Source organism: Rhinopithecus bieti, unplaced genomic scaffold (assembly GCF_001698545.2).
Source record: "Rhinopithecus bieti isolate Rb0 unplaced genomic scaffold, ASM169854v2 scaffold_2408, whole genome shotgun sequence".
In the NCBI taxonomy this organism is placed as follows: Eukaryota; Metazoa; Chordata; class Mammalia; order Primates; family Cercopithecidae; genus Rhinopithecus; species Rhinopithecus bieti.
In genome coordinates this window covers 116,424-139,797 of record NW_016803672.1, presented here as the reverse complement: position 1 = coordinate 139,797, position 23,374 = coordinate 116,424, and the positions used below count along the sequence as shown (strand labels likewise).

Here is a 23,374-nt window from a genome sequence, read left to right as displayed (position 1 = left end):
TTGCCCCTCTATTCTCTGCACAGGAAGTGGGCTGGCTCTGGGCTTTTAGTTTTTGTGGCCCCAGCAGCCGCAGCTGTCTCCTGGGCCAGAGCTGAGCAGGGCCCTGGAGAGATGGCCACGGTCCCAGCAGCGGGGAGGACTGGAGAGCGCGCGCTGCCACCGCCCCATGTCTCAGCCAGGTGATGCTCCCCTGCCTCCCTCCCAGCCCCTGTGGGACCAGCCAGGGGGCTGGGAGTGAAAGTCACAGAGAAGACTTTCAGCTCTGACTCAGTTCCCCCAGCAGTTTCTGCCGGTCCTCCCATCCCCCCAACTTTATCTTAGAATTCCCCTGGGGAGGGCGTAGGCCCAGCTCTCAGGGCTCCCGGCTGGAGGAAAAAGCGTTCCTCAGTCCCAGGTCACCCCTCCTTCCCAACCCGTTCAGGGGAGGCTAGCGGCTGCTGTGGGATGGGGGGCTTCGCTGGGCCCTGTGTGCTGGGCCCCCAACCTGGAGAGGTGGAGAAGGGGTGGGTGGATAGCCTGGGTGCCCAGAGAGGGTACGGGATACGGGGTGGGACAGGCAGGAGCCCCCTCCTGACCTCTGTGGAGTGGGGCCCATATACTGGGGGAGGCACCTCTGTGTCGAGTGCTCATCAGGAGGCTTGTGGAGTCAGTGGGGAGAGAAGGGTCCTCTTGGAGAGCCATCTGTGAAGTGAAGTGTGCTTCGAGGCCTCTGGGAGGCCCAGGCTGGAGGCAGAGCCCTGGGTTTCAGTCTGGATTTGTCTCTCCCTTGGCTGCATGACTGGACAGGTCAGTAGCATCTCCAGGCATTGGGGATGGGACCCCATCTTTGGGGCTGCCTGGAGCTCATGCTCTCTCCTCTCCTGGGAGCCAAAGCCTCCCACCCTTAACTGTGTTTGTAGCACCTCGGGGGAGGGAGGTGGAGTGAGGGGCTGAGCTATCCCCAAGGGTCCCCTTCCTTCCCCCATAGCCAGGGTCCCGTACCCAGCTGGGGAAGCCCCTGAAGCTAAATAGCAAGAGACAAACACTGTGTGTGGGAGCATGGGGGTGGCAGGTGGAGGTGGCCAGAGAGGACGAGGGGACATAGGCCCCATCGAGTTCGGAGGTCAGGTGGCACGCACCATGGGCTCCCGAACTCCTGCTTTACTGCCCTGCCCCAGCCACCACGTACCCCTGATGGCAGCAGGGGCCCCAAACTGCACCTCACCAGGTTCAAATCCTAGCTCTACGCCCTTCTTGCCTGGGCGAGAGGCTGACCTGTGTCTCAGTCTCCTCATTTGGCAAAAAGGAAGCAAACTAGAGCCTCCTTGTGGGGCTGTAGGGAGGGCTAAACGCCGAACTACCCGCGAGCGCTCAGGACAGCATAGGCAGAGAGAGAGCAGGCGCCAGTCCCTGTCCCCAGCAGCATCTCTCTGGAAATCAGATGGCTCGGGTCAGGCGCTCCGGGCTTCAGTTCTGGCATGGATCAAATGGGGCAGCGAGACCCACCTTGCAGGGTTGTGGTGGGGACGTAGGCATCTGTGGGTGTGACTGGTTTCAGAGTCATGAACGACAGGGCACGTATGGGTGTGCCTGAGGACCCAGGAGGGGGTGCTCAAACTCGAGGTCCCAGGCTCCACTTGCTGTCACCCGAGGCTGGGCTTCTCCTCACTGTGCGACCTTGAGTGGGTTCCTTGGCCTCCCTGAGACTCAGCTTCCCCCTTGCAGAATGAGGGTGCAGCCTCGGTGACTGTCAGGCACTCCCTCAGCTCTGTGCCCCTCTGGCACTCCCACACCGTCCTCCCCGGACTCTGTCCTCTCCAAGCATCGCTGCACCCCTGGGCTCCAGGCGGCGGGAAGCAGACCCCAGATGGCGCTTTCTCCTCCTGCTTGGCTGCCTCTAGGCTGGGCCTGTGGTTTGCCCCTAACCTTCCTTTGACCTTGCACCCCTTTGTCCCCCAGCACCTTCCTCCCACACTGGAGCTCTCTGCAGGTCCTGTCCTGGGCATGGGGTCATCCTGAGGCTGGGCCTGACCTGGGGTGACACCCACAGAAAACATTGATGGTCCCCTTGCCCCAGGGCCAGGCTGACATGACTGAGCGTGAAGGGGCCCAGAGGCTGTGGGAGTCCCTGGTTGGGCTCTGCACTCTTTGGAGTCCCAACCCTGTGCCCTCTGCTATTGAGGATCCCAAGAAAGAGGTAAGCAGCCCCCACCCTGGGGAGCTCGCCCTCCTGTGGAGACGGTGGGCCAGGCAAAGGTGAACCCATGGTACTCAGGAGAAGCACCTGCCGGTCTTTCTGTGAGCTGCTGGGCCCGGACTCCCAGGGCAGGGAGGGTGGCAGCCTGACCTCTGGGACCAGTGTTACCTCTGGGACCAGTGTCTCGCAGGGTGGGACAGCTTGAGAGAGTGACCCTGGAGGCCTAGCTCCGCCTCTTGCTGTGTATATGACCCTGGGCAAGTTAGGGACTTGCAGTCTTAGTTTCTTCGTCTGTGTAATGGGGTAATAAAGCCGTTGGGCAGCTTAGATGAGCTGGCATATGTGAGGCCCTTGGCCCCAGGTTTGGCGTAGACTATGTGCTCGGTACACGTCATGAGTATTATTAGGTCACCAGTGCATATTTACCGTCATGTGAGCTGTTGTGGTGGGAAGACGCGCCTGGGGAGTTCCGGGAGGGGAGGATCCCTGCCTGAGCACTGGGCAGTCTGCCCTGATTCAGATTCCAGAAAGGCCTCTCATCCGCTGCATGACCTTAGGCAACGCATTTCACCTCTGGGTGCCTCCGTTTCCTCATTGGAAAATGGGGATGATAAGCGTATCCCTGCCAGAGGCCCTTATTGCTGCATTTCAAGAGTTTCAAACGGAGCCTGGTTTACAGTAACCTGTCAGCCAATGGTTTTGGTGTGGTTAAGGGGGTGGCAGAGCAGTGTGGAGGGGGTTCTGGTCCCAGCTCTGTGCTGGGCTCCTGATGTGACCTTCTGCAAGGCTTTCCCATCTCTGGACCTCAATGTCCTCAAATGTAGAATAAGGGACTGGGCTTGCTCCAAGAACCTTTGCAGCTCTGACAATGTGTGGGCCTCTGACTCTCCCTCCTGTGACATCTGCCTTAGGAGATGGAACCCATGGCTCTCGGGACCAGGGCGCGGGTCCCTGCTCCATGCTGGCTCCGATGTAAGCCACGAGACAATCCAGGGCCACCCAAAGAGCTCTGCTTTCCTTGCAGTACTGAGGCCTCTGACTACATTCATTCATTTCACTACATTTATTGAGCACTGACTGTGTGCTCGGCCCTGTGCTCAACAGTCCCTGGAGCAAGTATACTGGTGGGCCAGCCCCTGGCCAATGCTGGTCTCTGCTGCTGCCAGCCTAGAGGGAGGAGCAAGGCACTCAGAAGAGGAAGCCCTCGCCCTCCATCACGGAAATCAGGGAGGGCTTCATGGAAAAAGGCATGAGGGCCCGTTTGAAAGGGGCTTGAAGGATGGTAGGATCTGTAGGGGACCCAGGGGAAAGGATAGACTTGGGAAGGACCTTTGGAGGGTGAGTGTCGGTTTCCTGGCCGCCTGGAGCCACTGGCTTGTGCAGGCAGGTAGGTGCGGTGTGTATGTGCTTTGGCCTGGGTACATGCACCTGCTCCTGTGAGGGCAGTCTGGAAGGGTTGACTGACCTCATCCCGGTCCCAGAAAGCCCTGAAAGTGGGAATTTAGGCTTTGGTTGCAACAGGGCCACTGCAGGTTCCTGGGCAGGGAGGTGGGTGGTTGGAGGTGGGCTTCAGGGAAGGCAGGTGAGAGCCTACAGATGGGATCGTGCTGTCGTCTGGGCTGGAATGGCACGAGGCTGGCCCAGTGAGAGCAGGGAAGAGACAACAAGTAGTCATTGGACTGTCCTGCTGTCTATGGAGTGTCCTGGCTGGCTAGGTATGGGGGCGAAGGTCCCCTGGAACAGGAACGGTACGATTGTCCCAGAACTGAAAGTCAGATAGGAGAAGAGCTGGGGATGAGCTGGGATTTTGCTGGATCCAGGAGCACCTGCTGTGAGGGAGTCCTGCAGACCATCGGGAGGGACGTGGAGGCTTGGGGCTGAGCTGGAGAAAGACCCTTGGAAGCTGAGGGTTAGAGCCAGTGAGAGACTCAGAGAGAGAAGGGAAGGGGAGTGAGAGCTCGAGTTCGGAGCCGCTGGAGAAGGGAGAACAGAGGGGGAAAAAAGCCTAATGCCCGGGGGTCTTGGCAGCTCTCGGAATGGAAGAGCAGGAGGGAGGGAAGGACACTCCACCTCCTCCGCATGTCTTGACTCACCTGCTCCTGTCCCTCTGCTCCTGTCCCTCTGCTCCTGTCCCCTCTGCTCCTGTCCCCTCTGCTCCTGTCCCTCTGCTCCTGTCCCCTCTGCTCCTGCCCCTCTGCTCCTGTCCCTCTGCTCCTGTCCCCTCTGCTCCTGTCCCTCTGCTCCTGTCCCTCTGCTCCTGTCCCCTCTGCTCCTGTCCCTCTGCTCCTGTCCCCTCTGCTCCTGTCCCCTCTGCTCCTGTCCCCTCTGCTCCTGTCCCCTCTGCTCCTGCCCCTCTGCTCCTGTCCCTCTGCTCCTGTCCCCTCTGCTCCTGTCCCCTCTGACTGAAGCCACCCTCATCTTTCCCTGGAAGCCCCCTCCTCATCTCCCGGCCTCCCCCTTTGCCTGCTCCAAACACCTCTCCTGGAAGCAGTCCCCTTATCTTCCCGAAGTGACCATGTGCTCACTTTCTCATTCCGCTCCGCACACCCAGGCCCTGCAGAGGGTAGGGGCAGCTGCGTTTCTTTCCCGTTTCCATTGTGACAGTCGTGGTCTTGCCTCACCCGTGTGCTGAATGGGAGCTTCCATGGTCGGCTAGAGGTTCCTTGAGAAGCAAGGCTTTGTCTCAAAAACAAAAACAAACAAACAAACAAACAAACAAGAAGCACCGGCCAGTGGCCAGCGGCCAGTGCATACTAGGCACTCTGGGAAACCTTTGGAGCCTCCCTCTGACAGGGCTGGCTTAGATATTTCATGTCTCTTTCCTCGCTGGGGTATAATCTGGGTGACCAACCTGGCCCTGCCTCCAGGGAGAGCTTCCAGGCAGGTAGGGGAGTACGAGCGTGGACAAGGTCCTCCATAAAGGCTACTGCAGCCCTCTGTGCCTCAGTTTCCCCTGTCCTCTAGGGCTCTTCAGTGTTGAGATCAAAGCTCCTGTCTGCTTTTCTGCCTCTCCGAGTTCACGTACTGATGCTTTCACACCATTGCCTCACTTCCCTCGAGGGAGCGTGAGGGGCAGAGGCAGGGGCTAGCCTCAGAGCCCTCTGGAAGCCCCTCTGCCTGCTGACTTTAGCTCTGTCTATATTTATTCCATCACTTGTTTGTTCAAGAATTTTTTTGCCCGATGCCTACTATGTGCCGGGCACTGTTCTAGGAACTGTGGACCTAGCAATGAACCAAACACAAAAATACCTGTCCTTAGTGAGCTTATGTGACTCTGTGTATGTTTGTGAAGAGAGATAGAGGGAAACATAAATCAGTCCATAAGCAACAAATAAATAATGCTGTGATGAAAATGTCGGGGAGTCGTGACTAACAAAGGGTGCTTCTTTTATTTTTTTTGAGACAGAGTCTTACTCTGTCGTCCAGGCTGGAGTGCAGTGGCGCCATCTCGGCTCACTGCAACCTCCACCTCCTGGGTTCAAGCAGTTCTCCTGTCTCAGCCTCCTGAGTAGCTGGGATTACAGGCGCCCACCACCATGCCCAGCTAATTTTTGTATTTTTCAGTAGAGACGGGGTTTCACCATATTGGTCAGGCTGGTCTCAAACTCCTGACCTCAGGTGATTTGCCTGCTTCAGCCTCCCAAAGTGCTGGGATTACAGGTGTGAGCCACACGCCTGGCCACAATGGATGCTTCTTTATGTATTCTAGTCAAGGAAGACCTCTCGAAGGAGGTGGCAGTTGAGCAGAAACTTGAAGGAAGGGTGTGAGCATGTGTGGGTTGGTGGGACTAGCAGGTGTAAAGGCCCTGGGGCTGGACTGAGCTGGCACTGGGGAGTGCAGACCATGCACACTGAGGGGGCGGGCCCAGCCTGCCTCTAGGGGCAGTGAGACCTGGGATGTGTATTTACATGTGCTCTCTCTTTCTCCTCTCCCATCAGGGCTTCCTTCTTTGGCTCCACCCTGTGGATGTAATGGCGACCCTTGCTCTGTCCTGGCGTCTGCCCCTCCTCATCCTCCTCCTGCCTCTGGCTACCTCTTGGGCATCTGCAGCAGTGAACGGTAAGGACCTTGACATCTGGACAGCTGTGCTTTCCCTACGGGGAGATGGCTAAGGCCCTGCTAAAGCCTCTTCCCAGAAGGGGTTGGGGCCAGAGACCAGGTGTCCACCTCCCGCCTCACCCTCTGTCCCGGACCCCCGCCCTGGCACGCATGCACGAATGCACACACACAAACACACACACTCCTCTCCAAGCCACAAGCATGTGCTACTTTCTGTCCCTGCCTTGCCTTAGTTTGCCTGTGGGAACTTGCAGGCTCTGAGGCTCCATTTCCTCCTCTCTGAAGTGGGTCCATGAATCCCTTCTCTGCTTGCCAGACTTACCCACCTTCTCCTCTGGCAGGCATGGGTGCCAGGTGCAGGGGCAGCGGGCATGCCTTGGGGGGCCATGGGCACCTGCAGTCAACACTCACACCTCGTCTTGCCCAGCAGGCACTTCCCAGTTCACATGCTTCTACAACTCGAAAGCCAACATCTCCTGTGTCTGGAGCCAAGATGGGGCTCTGCAGGACACTTCCTGCCAAGTCCATGCCTGGCCGGACAGACGGTGAGCCCACTGGCCACACTGCAGAATCTTAGGATGGTGGGATCTCATATTCTGGATCCTATGCATTGGCCTCCCTTTACAGAATCTTGGACTAATGGGACCCACAGACTGTTCGAATCACAGGAGTTGGGGCCCAGACCTGGAATCAAGGGATCATTTAAGATAATTTGGAAGTCAGCTATTTAGACTTCTAGAACCTGGGTGGAGTCCAGGCTGCAGTGGAGGGGCTGGGGATGAACTGGACAGGGTAGTTTGGGGACACTGAGCTGCAAGCCTGCTATGCCAAGGCTGAACTCTACTCTAGAGGCAAGCAGAGAGGAAGTGGGGAGAAAGGAGGGACCCCAAGCTTTTTGGATAATCTTGGATTTTGAGAGACCCTGTAGGCAGCTGTGGGGACAGGGAACCTGGGAGTGGTTGGGGTGACGGGGCTGGGAGAGAGATGTCACTGTGATGTAAACATCCAGGTGGCCAGTGAGTGAGGGACTGACCCCAGGTAGGCTTGTTGGAGTCAGGGAGAAGGGGAAGGTCATAGAGAGGTGGCTGGGCCCTGGTGGATTCCACAGGGTGTGGGGCGGGGGAAAATGGGGAGGGACATGGAGGGGCAAAGCAGGTTTGGGCCCTGGCTTCTGGGTGGGTGGTGATCCCACAGGGCTCTGAACACCTGCTTAAGGATCTGTCTTCATCCTAAGCCTCATGGAGCTTTGGAGGGCTCTAGGTGGGGAAGACTGCCTGCCTTGAACTGGTTTGTGTTTCTAGATCACTCCAGCTGCCGTGGGAGCAGGCTGGGATGAGGGGGCAGGACAAGGTACCCATGAGGGAGGAATACCATGGAGCCAGTGGGGGAGGCAGTGCCCCTCATGGAGGTTGGCACAGGAGCCCCAGCCTGGCCTTGCTGCCTGGTGCCATCCTGGCAGCAGAGACATCTGAGAAAGGTCCCTTGGGCCAGTTGTGTGGGTCCTTCCTGTTCTTCTAAGGAGGGTCTTTTGCCATGAAAGGTGGTGGAACCAAACCTGTGAACTGCTCCCTGTGAGTCAAGCATCCTGGGCCTGCAACCTGATACTTGGAGACCCAAATGTGAGTAACCCACCCAGGGAGAGAGTGCAGGGAGAAGGTGGTCTCCCAGCTCCGGGCTGTGATCTCGGGTGGGCCGGATACCAGGGGAACAACTGGGGCCCAATGGCCGGGGCTATGGCCAAGCAGGATGCCCAGTGCTGAGGAGGAGGCAGAGAAAAACAGGTGACACCCCTGGGCATGGACTCAGGCCTGCCCCAGGGCTGACATGCCCTCTGTATGTGAGGCATCTTCTGCTCCTGCCATCTCCCCTGCGCTTTGTAGCTCCTGTGACGCTTGTGTTCCTTATCAAGTAAGACAGCACTCCAGTAACTGTAATGACCACCCCCAGCTCTTTCCGGGGTCTTGGCAGCACAATGCAGTGTGGGGGGTGAAGGGTGTAGACTCTGGAGCTGGATGCTCCAGCTCTGGCTCGCCAGTTGGGTGACATTGGGCAACCCCTGTGCCCCAATCTCCCTTTCTGTAAAATGGGCATAATAATGGTACCTACCTTGTTGGGTCAAGGCCCAACAAGGGCCTTGTTTTTCAGGCCCTCCCCAGCCTGAAAGTGGGACCTTACCGGAGACCTGGCCCCTTCTGCCCAGGCTGCTCGGGCCAAGGGGCACCTGCAGGCCAGTGTCAAGCTGCCCCCTGCGCCCCCGTGGCTTCCCACCCCCCTGTGCTCATTGGCACCTAAAGTCCAGAGGAGGCCAAGGCAGCTGGGGCCAGTGAGTCAGTGCTGCCTCGAGTGTGCCAGGCTGTGATAGTGCCTGGGCTTGGCCCCGCTCTGAGATTGGAGTGGGCACTGGAGCAGGGGGAGGCCAGACAGTGGGAGCAGACACCCCTGAGCTTGTAGGGGGAGCAGAGATGCCTGGGTCCAGGCTTGGGAAGCTGCAGCTGCCCCAGGAGAGTTCCTGGCTACCTCAGAAGGGGCGGGGGTCCCGCTTGTCCCCAACTCGCACTGGATCCATGGAGTGTGTAGCCCCGACCGTGCCTCCAGGATCAGATCGGGTGCCAGAAGCAGGGGAAAGGCCAGGCAATGGGAACAGATAGCTCTGAGCCTGCGGAGGCAGTGGAGACCTTCCCAGCCTCTGAGAGTGCAGGGACGCCTGGCTCTGCAGTCGCAACTTGGGTGCCTGCAGCTGCACCCAGGAGAGTGGGGCTCTTGCCTAATCCCAGCCCCCAAGAGCACCAGGAGGTCTGGGCCCACAGCCAAGACTTAGGCAGCTGCAATCCTGCCTGGGAAGGCAGGGCTCCTACCTGCTCCGTGGAGCAGGAGGCCCCAGCTACGCCTCCCCACTGCAGACAGAGTTTTAGCAGCGGCCGCTCCAGATGGGCAGCTGCTGCCATCACCTCCAGCCCCATGGGTAAACATCAGCGCTGTCCCCTTCTTACCAGTGAAGACACTGAGGCTCAAAGAGGTATGGTCCTTGTCCAAGGTCACACAGCCAGGAAGTACAGAGCTGGGATTGAACCCAGGCCTGTGGGCTCCCAGTTCGGGCTTTTCACCATTGCATTAGGCTGCCTTTTGCAGGGCACATGGCCATGTCCATATGGGTGTACATCAAATTATTGTCTGTCAAAGCGTCCTGGGCAACAGCGGGCTCCAAGGACACCGAGACCACATCTTCCAACCACCATCAGGTTATAAGTCTTCTTGAGGGGCAGGAGAGTGTGAAGATGGAGTCACACAGTATAGCTGAGAGAATCACAGCCTCTGGAACCGGATGCTGTGCCCGGGCAGGGAGCTCTGTAGGTGGCCTGGTTTCTGATCCTGGTTCCACCATTTCTTAGCTGTGTGACCTCAGGCAAGTCCCTAAGGTTCTCTGTGCTTCAGTCTCCTCAGCTATAGAATGGAAATAGTGACAGTGCCTGTGTCCAAGGGTGTTGACAGAATTAAATGAGATAATACATGTAAAGTGCTCTCCAGAGTGCCCGGCACAGTGTGAGTGCTCATGAGAATGTATGACTGGCAATATTTTTATAACAATAATAGTAATAATAATAATGAGACTACTATGATCTGGGAAAATCTAGTCTGCGTAGCAGCTATAAGAAGGCTAGGACAGGGTCTATGGGGTGGAGAGGAACTGGCCAGTTTGGGGAATTCTAATGATGAGGTTCAAGATTTGCTCATAGTGGGTCTTATGCAGATCAGAAGGACTCTGCCTGAGGTCCTGGCCGTGAAATCAGCATCCTGGACCCCAGATCCTAAGAGGCCTGCACTGGAGCTTCCTCCCGCAGGGCTGCCGGGCTGCAGGGTTGGCACCTGTACAGTGGGAGGCTGCTCTAAGCTGCTCACTCGGCAGCCCTCTGTCAGGCATGACAGGCCAGGACTCAGAGATGCAGTCACGCTGTAGGGGGACACAGAGGACCTGGGTTTAAACCTGGGCTCCCCTGCTGTCCAGCTGCATGACCTGGGGCAGGTCCCTTGACCAGCCCAAGCCTCAGGCTTCCCACCCATTCCGTGGGATGGATGCTGTGTGTATAGAGGGGCTAAGGCATTTGAGCAGTGGCTGCTCACATGAGATGCTCAATACCTGGCCGTTTTCTTCCAGAAAATTCAAGGCATAGGGATGGGAAGAGATAGGGGAGGGGAGGGCCTTTCACACTAAAAAATGTTAAACAGGTACAGTTCCAGATCTGTAGCTTTGTGGGGGCTTCTCAGCTTGCATGCCTCCTGTGACAGGGAGCTCACTCCCTCTCAAGGCAGCTCACTTCATTTTAGATCAGGCGTTGGTAAACTACCTTGACCCACGGGCCATATCCAGCCCACTGCCTGTATTTGTAAATAAAGTTTTATTGTAACATGGTCCTGATATTCATTTACATGTTGTCTGTGTCTGCTTCACACTACAGTGGTGGAGTTGAGTCATCGTGACAGAGACCATGTGGCCTGTAAAGCCAAAAGTAGTTATGATGTGGCCTTTTACAGAAAACGTTTGCTGCCCTTGCCTTGGGTGGCGGGGCATGTGGAGAGGCTCCCATCCTTCCCTGGTCATCCCTGTGGCCTCCCCCTTCCCCTGCCCCCAGCTGCCAGAAGTTTCACCCCTGCCCTCCTTCCCTTGCAGTCTCAGAAACTGACCGCAGTGGACATCGTCACCCTGAGGGTGATGTGCCGTGAAGGGGTGCGATGGAGGATGATGGCCATCCAGGACTTCAAACCCTTTGAGAACCGTGAGTGAGGAAGCCAGGGTGGGACTGGGGCAGGGCTGGGCACCTCCTTCCTCCCACCTCCTCTGGGATCCTCCCTGCTCCAGGCTCTCTCCCCCGCAGCTTCCACACTCACATCTGACCACCTCACTGCCCGCTGTTCTCGGGATGATGTCCTGGCTCCTTACTGCGGCATTCAAGGCCACTCAGGATCCAGCCCTGGGCCTCCTCCCTGCACTCCTCCTCTTGAAGCCTATATTTCTGCTGCAACCAAAGGCCAGCTCTCCAAACCCACCTTGCCTATTCATGCCTCTGAGCCCTCGCGCATGCTGATCCACTGACTGGAAGGCTCTTGACACCTGGAAAATTCCCACTCATGTTTCGAGGCTTAGTTGAGAGTCACTTCCTCCAGGAGGCCTTCCTAGACTCCCCTAGCCCTTTGTACCTCCTCTTTCTGGGAATGTATGTCCTGCGTTGTCACTGCCTGATTGCAGGCCTGTCTCTTTTACTAGGCCGTGAGCACCCTGAGGGCAGAGTCTCTGCCACCCCTTTGTCTCCTTGTCACGCACCCAGCACTAGATCTCATCAGGACAGTGGTCTGGGAAGGTTTGTTGAATGCCTGAGTGCCTGCCTGCTGACCTTGGGGTCCATCTCCAGGGAAGCAGTGGGGGAGAAAGTGAGAGTCAGGCCTGACCTGGATGTGATCTGACTGGCAGACTATCGAACCTTTCTGAGCCTGAGTTTTGGGGAGAATCAGAGTTGCCTACCCACCAGGCTTGCAAGGCATCTTTGAACTGAGACACAGAAACTGCTTACCATGTAGTCAGCACTCAGCATCTGCTTATCACTTATGTGGTTCTATAGAGTCTCAGAAGTATAGAAACTGAGATTCATTTAACTTCAGAATCACACAGTGTTATATTCACACTTGAAATGAATGAGATGATCCATGGAAAGCTCTCAGGTCAATTCTAAGTGCAGAGGACAACCAAGTCCCTGCCCTCAAGGAGCTCACAGTCTGCTGGGGGAGGCAGAAAATGAATAAAGAAATCAAACCATATATTTCATAGGCCAGGTAATGATAAGCACTGGGAATAAAAATGAAACAGGCAAGGGGGATGCAGAGTGGTGAGTGGTCAGGGAAGGCTTCTCTGAAGAGGTGATCATTGAGAGAGGCCTGGAGGCAGGGAGGGAGGCAGGGAGGGAGCAGGGCTTTGGGTGGGGGGTAGGGTGGGTGCCAGGAGGGAGGAGTGGCAGGTACAAAGTGGGAGGTGGAGGTCATGCCTGGCTGCTCTCCCTTCCCCCGTCTCGTCTCCAGTTCGCCTGATGGCTCCCATCTCCCTCCAAGTCGTCCACGTGGAGACCCACCGATGCAACATAAGCTGGGAAATCTCCGAAGCCTCCCACTACTTTGAAAGACACCTGGAGTTTGAGGCCCGGACGCTGTCCCCAGGCCACACCTGGGAGGTGAGAATGTGGCCCAGTCCCCACCTGCTCTGGTTCCTCCTTCCTGTCCTGGTCCCTGTCCTGTCCCTTTTTCATTGTGGCGAGGTCCCATCAGCCCCAGGTGGATGGTGGGTGGCTGAGTTCACTCCTGTGCTCTTTCTGCACTGCCTGGGGCCGCCTGCCCGACTTCCACATCCTTATCTAGCCCCCTTAACCCTGGAGATCCGGCTGGCAGCAGGTTCAGGGAAAGATTCAGAAAGCCAGGAGACAGGCAGCTGCCCAGCCCCGCGGGCTTTCGGAGGCCAGGGAAGCCACCCCTCCACGTGTCAAAGCCCATCTGCTCCACATCCGTGTGGGTCTGTTGCTTATTCATTCACTTACACTCATTTCTTTATTCACTCAATTGCTCACTCAACAAATATTTGCTGAGCACCTACTATGCGCTGGATGATGGGGAAAGAGTGGAGGGTGAGCTCAGCAAACTTCCACTCTCAGGAATCTCAGACTAGGGCAGGGCAGGCAGGCAGGCAGTCAGCAGACACAGCGACAGGGTCTGGGATAGTGAGACTATGGGACAGTGATAAGTTCCACCAGGAAAACCCAATGGGGCAAGGTATTTGAGAGTGAGTGACTGGCACAGGCTATTTCAGACTCAGGTGACCAGGGAAGGCCCCTTGGACACCTGGGCATCCAGAAGGAGCTCACCTACAAAGATCTGGGGAGAGTTTTGCAAAATTAGAAAGACCTGCCATGGCAAAGGCAGGATGCTGCTATGTGTATGGAGAGCAAGAGGAGGCAAAAAGAGCGACCCAGGGTGGTAGAGGTGTGTGGAGATGTCCTGCTTTCTGGTCCTGTGGAGACTAGACTGCAGAGAGGCATGAATGAGAACCAGAGACCAGCTGCAGGCTTGGGAGAGGGCGACAGCTCAGGCCTGGGGTGAGAGCAGCGTGGAGACGGGGGATGGTTCTGGAATGGCTGTGGAGATGGAACCAGGTTCTGGAGGTGGAACCAGCTGATTAGCTGACAACTTGGGCTTTAGGGGATGACCCTGGGGTTTGAGGCCCCAGAGACTGGGTAGTGAGGGAGATTTGGGGGGCAAGGAAGGGGTGGTGCAACTGGCAGGGGTTGAGGAGGGTGCTGTGGTGCTCAGCCTCCTGGCCCTGCCATGGGAGGTGAGGTGAGCACTGACAGTCCTGTCTCTGACCCAGGAGGCCCCCTTGATGACCCTCAAGCAGAAGCAGGAATGGATCTGCCTGGAGACGCTCACCCCAGACACCCAGTATGAGTTTCAGGTGCGGGTCAAGCCTCTGCAAGGCGAGTTCACGACCTGGAGCCCCTGGAGCCAGCCCCTGGCCTTCAGGACAAAGCCTGCAGGTACTGGTGGGCAGCAAGGGTGGGAGGGGGCTCAGGCAGGAGGGGTGGCTGGGGAGGAGCTGCTCCATCCTCTCCCTGCCTGGAGTGAGGGTACAGTGGTCAGCTCCATGTCTCATTTGCTGAAACCCTGCAGGGGGCCCGCTCTTCAGACAGGAACAGGGGTTCAGTGAGTGGACAGGGCTTGCCATGGGCTTTGTGAGTTGGGGAGGGGTAGAAAGGCTCTTTTCACTTTTCTCCACCCTGAAATCTCAAACTCCTGGTTTCTGCCGGGGCTGGGGTCAGCTGCTTTCATCTCTCGGCCTGATCTGTGAAATGGGTACACTGACTGTGAGGCAGAGCTGCTCTGAGGAAGGCATGTGACATTCCAGCAGCCTGGCCCGCAGCAGGTGTGCTGGACATCTGTCCCTCATTGCATCACATTTTGAGTTCAAGTTCAAGCAAGACCTGGGGTCCTCTAAGCGGTGCTTGGAGGCAGGTGGAGAGAGGGGTGCAGCCAGGTGGAGCCCAGGCTGCTGTGGGGGTGTTGGGGGGCTGTAGGCTCACCAGGTGGGTCCATGGGATCTGTCTGGAGCCAGAGGAGCTCTTGGAATGCCACTGTGTCATTTCTTTTTAGCATCAAATCTGGCTTCCCAGAGAGGACGGGCTTAGCCGAACCCTGTCCCCAGCCCTCCAGAGGCAGCAGTGTCTGGAAGGGCCCTGGACCAGGGTGTTGGAGTGATCCAGGGTGAGTGAGGGCACTTCTCTAACCCCTGTCCTTGCTGTTTCTCCCACGCCCGGGCAGCCCTTGGGAAGGACACCATTCCGTGGCTCGGCCACTTCCTCGTGGGCCTCAGCGGGGCCTTCGGCTTCATCATCTTAGTGTACTTGCTGATCAACTGCAGGAACACCGGGCCATGGTAAGAAGGTTCTCCTCCCCTTCCTTCATGCTCCCACCCCGCCAACATGCACACACATGGACACACACGTACATGCACATGCACACACACGCACACAAGCACACATACACACATGCACACACACACATACACTTACATGCGCACATGCCACCTTGCCAGGTCAGATTCTGGACCGGGCCCCCTGCTCTGATACACCCATGCTTCCTCTACCCTCCAGAGAGTCCTTCCTGTCCAAAACCTGGCCTTTCCCTGTGTCCCATCCCCACAGGGGGAACCTGTGGGACCAACCCGAGGAGAAGGTGGGAGGTGCAGCCCTCCAGGGAGAGCCCCCGCGGCCCTGTCCAGAGCACTGCTGTCAGGACTGGGGATGCCTGTGTGCTCATGTCAGCTGTCTCTGTGTCTGGGTCCCTGCCGGGCCATCTAGGTCTGACTGTCATTCGCTTATTCTCATATTCACTGAGTACCAGCTGCATGCCAGGTACAGCTCAAAGTGCTGGGAACACAGTGGCAGGCCACATGCGTGTGCCCCAGCTCCAGGCAGCTCATAGCCCAGTGCGGGAAGGCAGACAATCCTGAAGGTGTGTAACGACACACCGGGATCAGGATGGCGGAGGAGGATGTCGATGTACGGCCATTCCTTAGGATCCAGGGGGAACCTATTCCAGGACCCCCCTCCCCCCCCGGTAGATACCAAAGCCGGTGGATACTCAAGTCTCTGATTTTTATTTTATTTAATTAATTTATTTTTTGTAAGACAGAGTCTCACTCTGTCACCCTAGTCTGGAGTGCAGTGGCGTGATCTCGGCTCACTGCAACCTCCACCTCCAGGGTTCAAGCGATTCTCCTACCTCAGCCTCCCAAGTAGCTGGGATCACAGACATGACACCACACCCGGCTAATTTTTTGTATTTTTAGTAGAGACAGGGTTTCACCATGTTGGCCAAGCTGGTCTCAAACTTCTGACCTCAGGTGATCCACTCGCCTTGGACTCCCAAAATGCTAAGATTACAGGTGTGAGCCCCCACACCTGGCCTCAAGTCCCTGATTTAACACAGCAATGTATTTGCGTGTGACCTACACACATCCTCCCAGAGACTTTAGGTCATCTCTAGATTACTTATAATACCTAATACAATGTAAATGCTATGTAAATAGTTGTTATGTTGTATTTTAAAAATTTGTATTATTTTTTATTGTTGTATTGCTATGAGGGGTTTTTTTTTCCGCTGAATATTTTTGATCAGGGATTGGCTGAATCCGTGAATGCAGAACCCATGGATACTGACTGCTGACTGTATCAGGAGCAGACAGCAGGGCTGGGGCATGGCCAGGGCTGGTTTCCCCGAGGAAGTGGTGATTCTGTTGAAATCTGAAGCAGGAGCCCATGGTGGGGGTGGGTGGAGGGGATCAGGAGAGTGTCCCAGGCAGAGGAAACAGCATGTGCAAAGGCCCTGGGCAGAAAGGAGGGAAGAACCTTCCAGGAACAGAGTGCAGGGACGCGGTGTGGCTGGAGACAGAAGCGGGTTGGGGAGGAAGCTGAACTTGAACCTGGACATGTGGCGGCAGTGAGGTTTCCTGGGACCTCAGGCCATGGGGAGGACTTGGGCGGTGTGCCGAGCAGCCATGGAGGGTTTCCCCAGGAGTGGGACAGGATCCACTTTGCCCTCTGTGGCTCTGGCTGCTGTGCGGAGCGTGACCTGGTGGAGGGCAAAGCAGTGAGGAGGTGACACTTCTGACCAGGCTATGTGGCCCCCTGATGAGAGCCCTGCTTCTCCCAAGAGGTTGCAAAGCGTGCCTAGCTGCGTCACCTCACTCGATTTTCCACAGCACTGGGAAGGCAGTGAGTCAGGGGCTACCACTGACTTTTAACTGATGCCAGGACTGGCCAGAGAAGTCAGCTGACTTGCCCAAGGTCACATAGCCAGTTAGTAGTGAGTGCCGCTCTCCTGACTCTCGTCCTGGAGCCGTGGTTCTCGGCAGTATTTGGAGCCCCGTTTCCTCTTTCCTCCCAAGAAGACAGGTATTCCTCCACCCACCCATCCCCTTTACCCACAGCTCCCTGCAAGCCTTCAGGGAAACCATGTCCTTGTAAGGGGAGAGGTCCTCTCCCAGGCGTGGGTTCAGTGGCCTCCAGAATGCCCTCCTCCTTGTCATTCTTGTGCCCCTTCAGTCCTTTCTCCACCATGTCATTCTCCTGTTTAATGCTCTTCAGAGGCTGCCCACTGTGCTGCAATACACCCCGGCCCTTGAGGGCCTCCACCAGTCATGTGGAACCTTTGTGCAATCAAATATGGTGCCTCTTTCTTCAGGGCGATGTACACAGGTTCCAGGCACTCAGTTTGGCAAGCAGAACATGGGCTGGAAGTCAGCCTCACTTACCACCACCTCTCCCACTTCCTGCCCAAGCCTAATGCCCTTGGGCAGTGCACAACCTGAACCACCATCCATGGCAGCCCTGACAAGGAAGCCTCTCTCCCCTCTCCCTCCTCCTGGTTCACTCCACTTTTTCTAGCCATCTCCATCCCTGACCGCTCTGGCTTGTGTGTTCGCCCCCACTGACCCCCACCTCCCCGTCTCTTGTAGCACTCTGCTCTCTGTCTCCACAGAATGAATGATGATGTTGCAACATGCTTTGTGTCTGTCTCCCCATCAGAATGTCAGCTTCTTGAGAGCAGGGACCTCTTTTGTTGGCTATTCTTGTCTCCCCAGTGCCCAACACAGCGTCCTCCCACAGTGAGCACTTAGTATTGGTGGAATAAATACATGAGTAAATGTGGTATGGCTCTGTGCCTGGCATCCACAGTGGTGGCACTGATGGCAGGACACCATGGCCCTTCCCATTCTCCTTCCCTTCTCTTCTCTGTCCAGGCTGAAGAAGGTCCTGAAGTGTCACACCCCAGACCCTTCGAAGTTCTTTTCCCAGCTGAGCTCAGAGCATGGAGGAGATGTCCAGGTAGGAGGCTGGGGCAGAGAGGCAGAGGTGACCAGGGGTGTAAGTGGGATGGGGGAGGTGGTAGGGGAGTAGCTAATTTTGTGTTTTGTGAGAAGAGACCAAACGCTGAAGTGAGCAGCCTCCAGGGTGAGCATGGGTCTCTTCTCCAGCTCTGGCACTTTCCATCTGAGCCAGACTGCCTGGGTTTTAATCCCAGCTCCACCGCTTTCTGGTTGTGTGACCTTGGGCCTATAGAGCCTCCCTGGTCCTCAGTTTCCCCACCAGTTAGATGGGGAGAAAAACAGTGTTACTATGTGTCCTGCCCTGAGAACTTTGCCTGGCACACAGTGTTCAAAAGAACCCTATCAGGCTGGGTGCAGTGGCTCACACCTATAATCCTAACACTTTGGGAGGCTGAGGCAGGTGGATCACGAGGTCAGGAGCTCGAGACTAGCCTGACCAACATGGTGAAACCCCGTCTGTACTAAAAATACAAAAATCATCCCGGCGTGGTGGCCGGGCTGGGGAAGAAGAGATGACTGAATTTGAGATGGAGTTCAGAGCATTGCTGCTCTGTGGGCCGGCACTTTAAAAATGAATCGGTGTTTTGTGACTCAAAGTGACTGGAAGACTTGTTAGTACCCATGCTAAGATATGGAGCCTGCTCAGGAATTTTGGGCAGGGACAGGAGAAGCACGGAGCGTGTCTGCACAGACAGTGGGGCGGAGAGAGCTTGTGCTGGCAGATCCTGTTCGTTCAGCACACCAGCAACGGTAATACCAGATAGGGAACTTTTTTTTTTTGTTTGAGACGGAGTCTCACTCTGTTGCCCAGACTGGAGTGCAATGGCGCCATCTCGGCTCACTGTAACCTCCACCTCCCGGGTTCAAGCGATTCTCCTGCCTCAGCCTCCCGAGTAGCTGAGATTACAGGCACACACCACCATGCTTATCTAATTCTTGTACTTTTAGTAGAGACAGGGTTTTGCCATGTTGGCCATGCTGGTCTTGAACTCCTGATCTCAGGTGATCTGCCCGCCTCAGCCTCCCAAAGTGCTGGGATTACAGGCGTGAGCCAACGAGCCTGGCCATTAGTTGCAGCACTCTTAATGTGCAGGAATGCATTATCTTAAAATTCTTCCCTCAGCCTTGAGGGTAGCAAGGTTCCCATCTATAAAGGTATTCAAGCAAGCCACGGCTGCCTGTGTGTCCGAAGCATAGAGATTCCCCCATTGAACTGGTTGGAGGCTGAGCTAGATTAGCTGCATGCTCAGATACCTTCCAGCGTCAAGTCCTGATTCTATGGCCCTAGAACATTGTGAGGTGGGAGCTGCAAACCATTCCAGCTTCCCATGAGGGCATCCTTGGGTCTAGTGTGTGGAGCGGGGTCCCGAGGAGGAAGGCATGATGTGGCTAGGGACTGGGGCTGGCAAAGCCGGCCCCACCTTTTCTGCATCTGGCTGAGAGACCTATCCTTCTACCCTAGGACCCACAGGGGCCACAAGGCCCACCGCACTTCCCAGGGGATCCTGGAATGTGTGTGCGAGTGTGGGAGTGTGTGTGAGGGGCGTGAGCTTCTCCTGAAGCCCCTTTCAGGGCATTGTGGGCAGAGGCTCAGGCCCAGGAAGTAGCTGGCCACAGGCAGTGGGTTCCTGGCTCACGGGCACTGGCCACAGGCCCGGCCGCTCCCTCTCTGGCTGCAAACTCAGGGCTGCTGCCTGGCCCCGCCCTTGCCCCGGATATCATGAACCTCACCCGAACAGTGCTTTTTCCCTCTCTGCCCAGCAAGCAACCCCTCTTTGCCATCCTCAGTTTATCCTTTCTGCCTCTCTCAGCCTTTTCTTTTGTGACATAACTCCTGGTTGCGGGAAGGGGGTGGATTTAACTGAGTGGTGTGTGCACGTGTGTGCGTGTGTGCATGCATGTGAGCGTGTGTGTGTGTGTCTGTGGAGCAGCTGACTCAGCCTCAGGGACTCCCCCTGGAGAGGAGAACTGGGCATTCATTGCTGCTTCATTAATTCATCTGAAATAGATCCATGAAACCCGCCAGCCTCGTGCTGGGCACAGAGGCCTGGGGAGCCCACTGGGCCTGGCTCCTGTGCTTAGGGGGCCAAGTCCAGCTGCTGAGGGTTCTGGGGACAGAGGGTTGTCAGGGCTCCCAAACTCACCCACCCGAGGGCCTGCTGTCACACCACCAGGAGGGCCTGCTGTCCCCACTCTGCTGTGCAGACTGTGTCTTACCCTGTTTTGGGTGTTTACATCTCCATTTGCTCACCTGATGTCTCCCTGGTGACCTGATGGGTGACAGCAAGGAAGTCAGGAGAGACGCGGCTAACTGTTGTGGAAACTGAGGCCCACAGAGGTGCAGGAGCCTGCCCAGGGTCACACAGTTAGTGAGTGCCAGGGCCAGGGCTAGAACCCGGGTCTTCCCACTCCTTGCCAGGGCTCTCTGGAATCCCGAGCAACTGAGAAGTTCTCTGATGGGCACTTTCCCCTCTCTGGGGATGGGAGGCGGAGCGGGTGGGGGTGGGGACCACAGAGAACTAGGGGAGAGGTGAATCAGGAAACCATCAGCTCCCACAAGAGACGTTCCCACCACAGTGTAAGCGGAGACCCTGGGTCCCAGCTCTGCCGCCTGCCGGTCTGTGATCGGGGCTGGGGCGTGTCCCGTCTCTGGGCATCTGTAAGGTGAACAGGCTGTGCTCTCAGTGCCCTTCTGCTTTGGCATGGATGGATCAATTCACACACTTGTGCTAGTACCCACTGGACAGTCTGAGGATTCTCTGCTTTCCTGGGTCCCCAGCATCTAGAACAGTGCCAGGCTCACAGCAGGTGTCCAATAAACAGTCACTCTTCAGCAAGCAAACATTCCTGGGCACTACTGGGAGCCAGGCAGGCCAATGCTGGACTGTGGCTCAGGCAGTCTCCCTGGGCTGGTGGCCCAGAGGGCTCCCCAAGCCAGTAGGTGAGTTGGGGGAGTGCGGGGCTATAGTCAGGGAGGGCTTCCTACAGGGGGCATCTCTGGGTCAACTGCTTCAGGAGGAGGAGTTAGGAGCTGCTGAGAGTCCAGAGGAAGGGGTGGAGGGTGAAGGAAGGTGAAGGAAGTCCCCACTCACCCACCCCCCGCCTTTCTCCCGCCAGAAATGGCTCTCCTCGCCCTTCCCCTCATCGTCCTTCAGCCCTGGTGGCCTGGCGCCTGAGATCTCACCACTGGAAGTGCTGGAGAGGGACAAGGTGACACAGCTGCTCCTGCAGCAGGACAAGGTGCCTGAGCCCTCATCCTTAAGCAGCAACCGCTCACTGACCAGCTGCTTCACCAACCAGGGTTACTTCTTCTTCCACCTCCCGGATGCCTTGGAGATAGAGGCCTGCCAGGTGTACTTTACTTATGATCCCTACGCAGAGGAAGAGCCTGATGAGGGTGGGGCCGGCACGCCCACAGGGTCTTCCCCCCAACCCCTGTGGCCTCTGTCAGCGGAGGACGACGCCTACTGCACCTTCCCCTCCGGGGATGACCTGCTGCTCTTCTCCCCCAGTCTCCTTGGTGGCCCCAGCCCCCCAAGCACTGCCCCTGGGGGCAGCGGGGCTGGTGAAGAGAGGCTACCCGCTTCCCTGCAGGAGAGAGTCCCCAGAGACTGGGACCCCCAGCCCCTGGGGCCTCCCACCCCAGGAGTCCCAGACCTGGTGGATTTTCAGCCATTCCCTGAGCTGGTGCTGCGAGAGGCTGGGGAGGAGGTCCCTGACCCTGGCCCCAGGGAGCCGTTTGGATTCCCCTGGGTGAGGCCTCCTGGGCAGGGGGAGGTCAGGGCTCTTAATGCTCGCCTGCCCCTGAACACTGATGCTTACTTGTCCCTCCAAGAACTCCAGGATCAGGACCCAACTCACTTGGTGTAGACAGATGGCCAGGGAGGCAGGCAGCTGCCTGCTCTGTGCGGAGCCTGAGGAGGACCCTGTCGAGGGTACTCAGTGCACTGATGAGGACACTCAGTGTCCAGTTGCCGCCGGACGTCTCCACCCCAATGGCCCCCACCCAGTCCTGCACACTTGGCCCATCCATTTCCAAACCTCCATTGCTGCTCCCTGGTCCTGCTGCCCGAGCCAGGAACTGTGTGTGTTGCAGGGGGGCGGTAATTCCCCAACTCCCTCTTTAATCACAGAGTCCTACGAGTTTAGGCTCTGAAGCATCACTCCTCTCCAGCCCTGCAGCTATTCACCAGTATCAGTCCTCGCGGCTCTCTAGGGCTCCTTGCCCTGACCTCCTCCCTGGGTTTTCGGCCCCAGCCTCCTCCCCTCCCCTCCACCTCCACAGGGCAGCCTGAGTGTGCTTTCCAAAACCCAAAACCCAAATATGGCCATGCTCCTCCTCGGTTCAAAACCTTGCACAGGCCCCACTGCCCTCAGCCCCATTTCTCAGCGTGGTCCTTCACCTCCGGTGTCGTGTGGGGACAGCTCCTTCTGCAGTCCTCCTACCATTCTCCTGAGCCACTTGGAGCTCCCGCACACCCCCTCTGTTGCATGCGCTATTCCCTGGGCCTGCTGTGCTCTCCCCCTTATCTGGGTGACAAACTTCCCTGACCCCTCAAATGCCGATTTTGCTTCCCCTGGAGGGAAGCACTGTCTCCCTTAATCTGCCAGAAACTTCTAGCATCAGTGCTGGAGGGAGAAGCTGTCAGGGACCCAGGGCGCCTGGAGAAAGAGGCCCTGTTACTCTTCCCTTGGGATCTCTGAGACCTGAGTGCTTGGCTGCTGCATCCTTAATGCTGGGGCCCAAGTATGGGCGCAGATGCCCCCACAAAGTGGACGCCTGCTGCATCTTCCCACAGTGGCTTCACAGACCCACAAGAGAAGCTGCTGGAGAGTAAACCCTGGAGTCCGAGGCCCAGGCAGCAGTCCCCTCCTAGTGGTGGGCCCTGATGCTGCCAGGCCTGGGACCTCTCACTCCCCCTCCACCGGAGGGTCTCCTCTGCAGCTCAGGGGCTGGCACACTGGCCTTCAGAAGGGCAGCTTCACAGGGCAGGGCCTCATCATCTTTCACTGCCCCAGACACAGTGCCCAGTGCCCCATGGTATACCCTGGATGAATGAATTAATTACCTGGCACCACCTCGTCTGGGCTCCCTGCACATGACATTCACACAGAAAGGCAGAGTCCTGTGCCCATTAGGTCTGGCATGCCCCCTACTGCAAGGGGCTCACCCCCCACCTGGCAGTCCTCCCTCTCTCACACAACTGGCCCCTTCCTTCTCGTGCCCCCCACCACGACCCCTCCACTTATCTTTCCTCTGCCTCAGGCAGATCACATTGCAATGGCTCAGACAACCTTCTATCCCAGCAGGACAGTGACCCAGTCCCAGCTAACTCTGACCTGGCAGCCCTCAAGCACCTGCACTTATAGGCCCTGCTCACAGCTGATTGGGCACCTGACCACACGCCCCCACAGGCTGACCAGCAGCCTATGAGGGGGCTTGGCACCAAGCTCTGTCCAATCAGGTAGCCCCGGCCTGAACTAGCCAATCAGATCATCTCTGTCTCGAGCGTTTGAACTCAGGGAGGGAGGCCCCTGGGTGCAGGTGCTCGTGAACAAGGCTCCCTGGAAAACGTAGACAAGCGTTGAGCCACTAAGCAGAGGACCCTGGGCTCCCAATACAAAAATACTTACCGCCGAGAGGGCTGCCGACCATTTGGTCAGGATTCCTGTTGCCTTTATATCCAAAATAAACTCCCTTTTCTTGGGGTTGTCTGAG

The 23,374-nt window shown here is 57.0% G+C and overlaps 1 protein-coding gene across 2 annotated transcripts; it reads left to right on the top strand.

The window, feature by feature from the left end:
- IL2RB (interleukin 2 receptor subunit beta) lies at positions 1–23,374 on the top strand. Of its 2 annotated transcripts, XM_017848109.1 has the most exons (10): positions 1–179; positions 6,116–6,236; positions 6,667–6,781; positions 7,777–7,855; positions 10,903–11,008; positions 12,303–12,451; positions 13,639–13,804; positions 14,586–14,700; positions 17,569–17,653; positions 20,773–23,374. In XM_017848109.1, the coding sequence occupies exons 2-10, from the start codon at positions 6,149–6,151 to the stop codon at positions 21,523–21,525; spliced, it is 1,656 nt and encodes a 551-aa protein (XP_017703598.1). In that variant the 5' UTR covers positions 1–179; positions 6,116–6,148; the 3' UTR covers positions 21,526–23,374. The 2 variants fall into 2 exon arrangements, with proteins under 2 accessions (XP_017703598.1, XP_017703602.1); XM_017848113.1 differs by lacking the exon at positions 6,667–6,781 and having other exon boundaries at positions 3–179.

What these genes read in the sequence shown, in the direction of transcription:
- IL2RB (XM_017848109.1), top strand. Translation starts at nt 6,149, where the DNA reads ATGGCGACCCTTGCTCTGTCCTGGCGTCTGCCCCTCCTCATCCTCCTC. An exon ending in CCCCAGGCCACACCTGGGAG is followed by an intron (nt 12,452 to 13,638) that starts GTGAGAATGTGG and finishes TCTCTGACCCAG; the next exon opens with GAGGCCCCCTTGATGACCCT. An exon ending in CTTCAGGACAAAGCCTGCAG is followed by an intron (nt 13,805 to 14,585) that starts GTACTGGTGGGC and finishes ACGCCCGGGCAG; the next exon opens with CCCTTGGGAAGGACACCATT.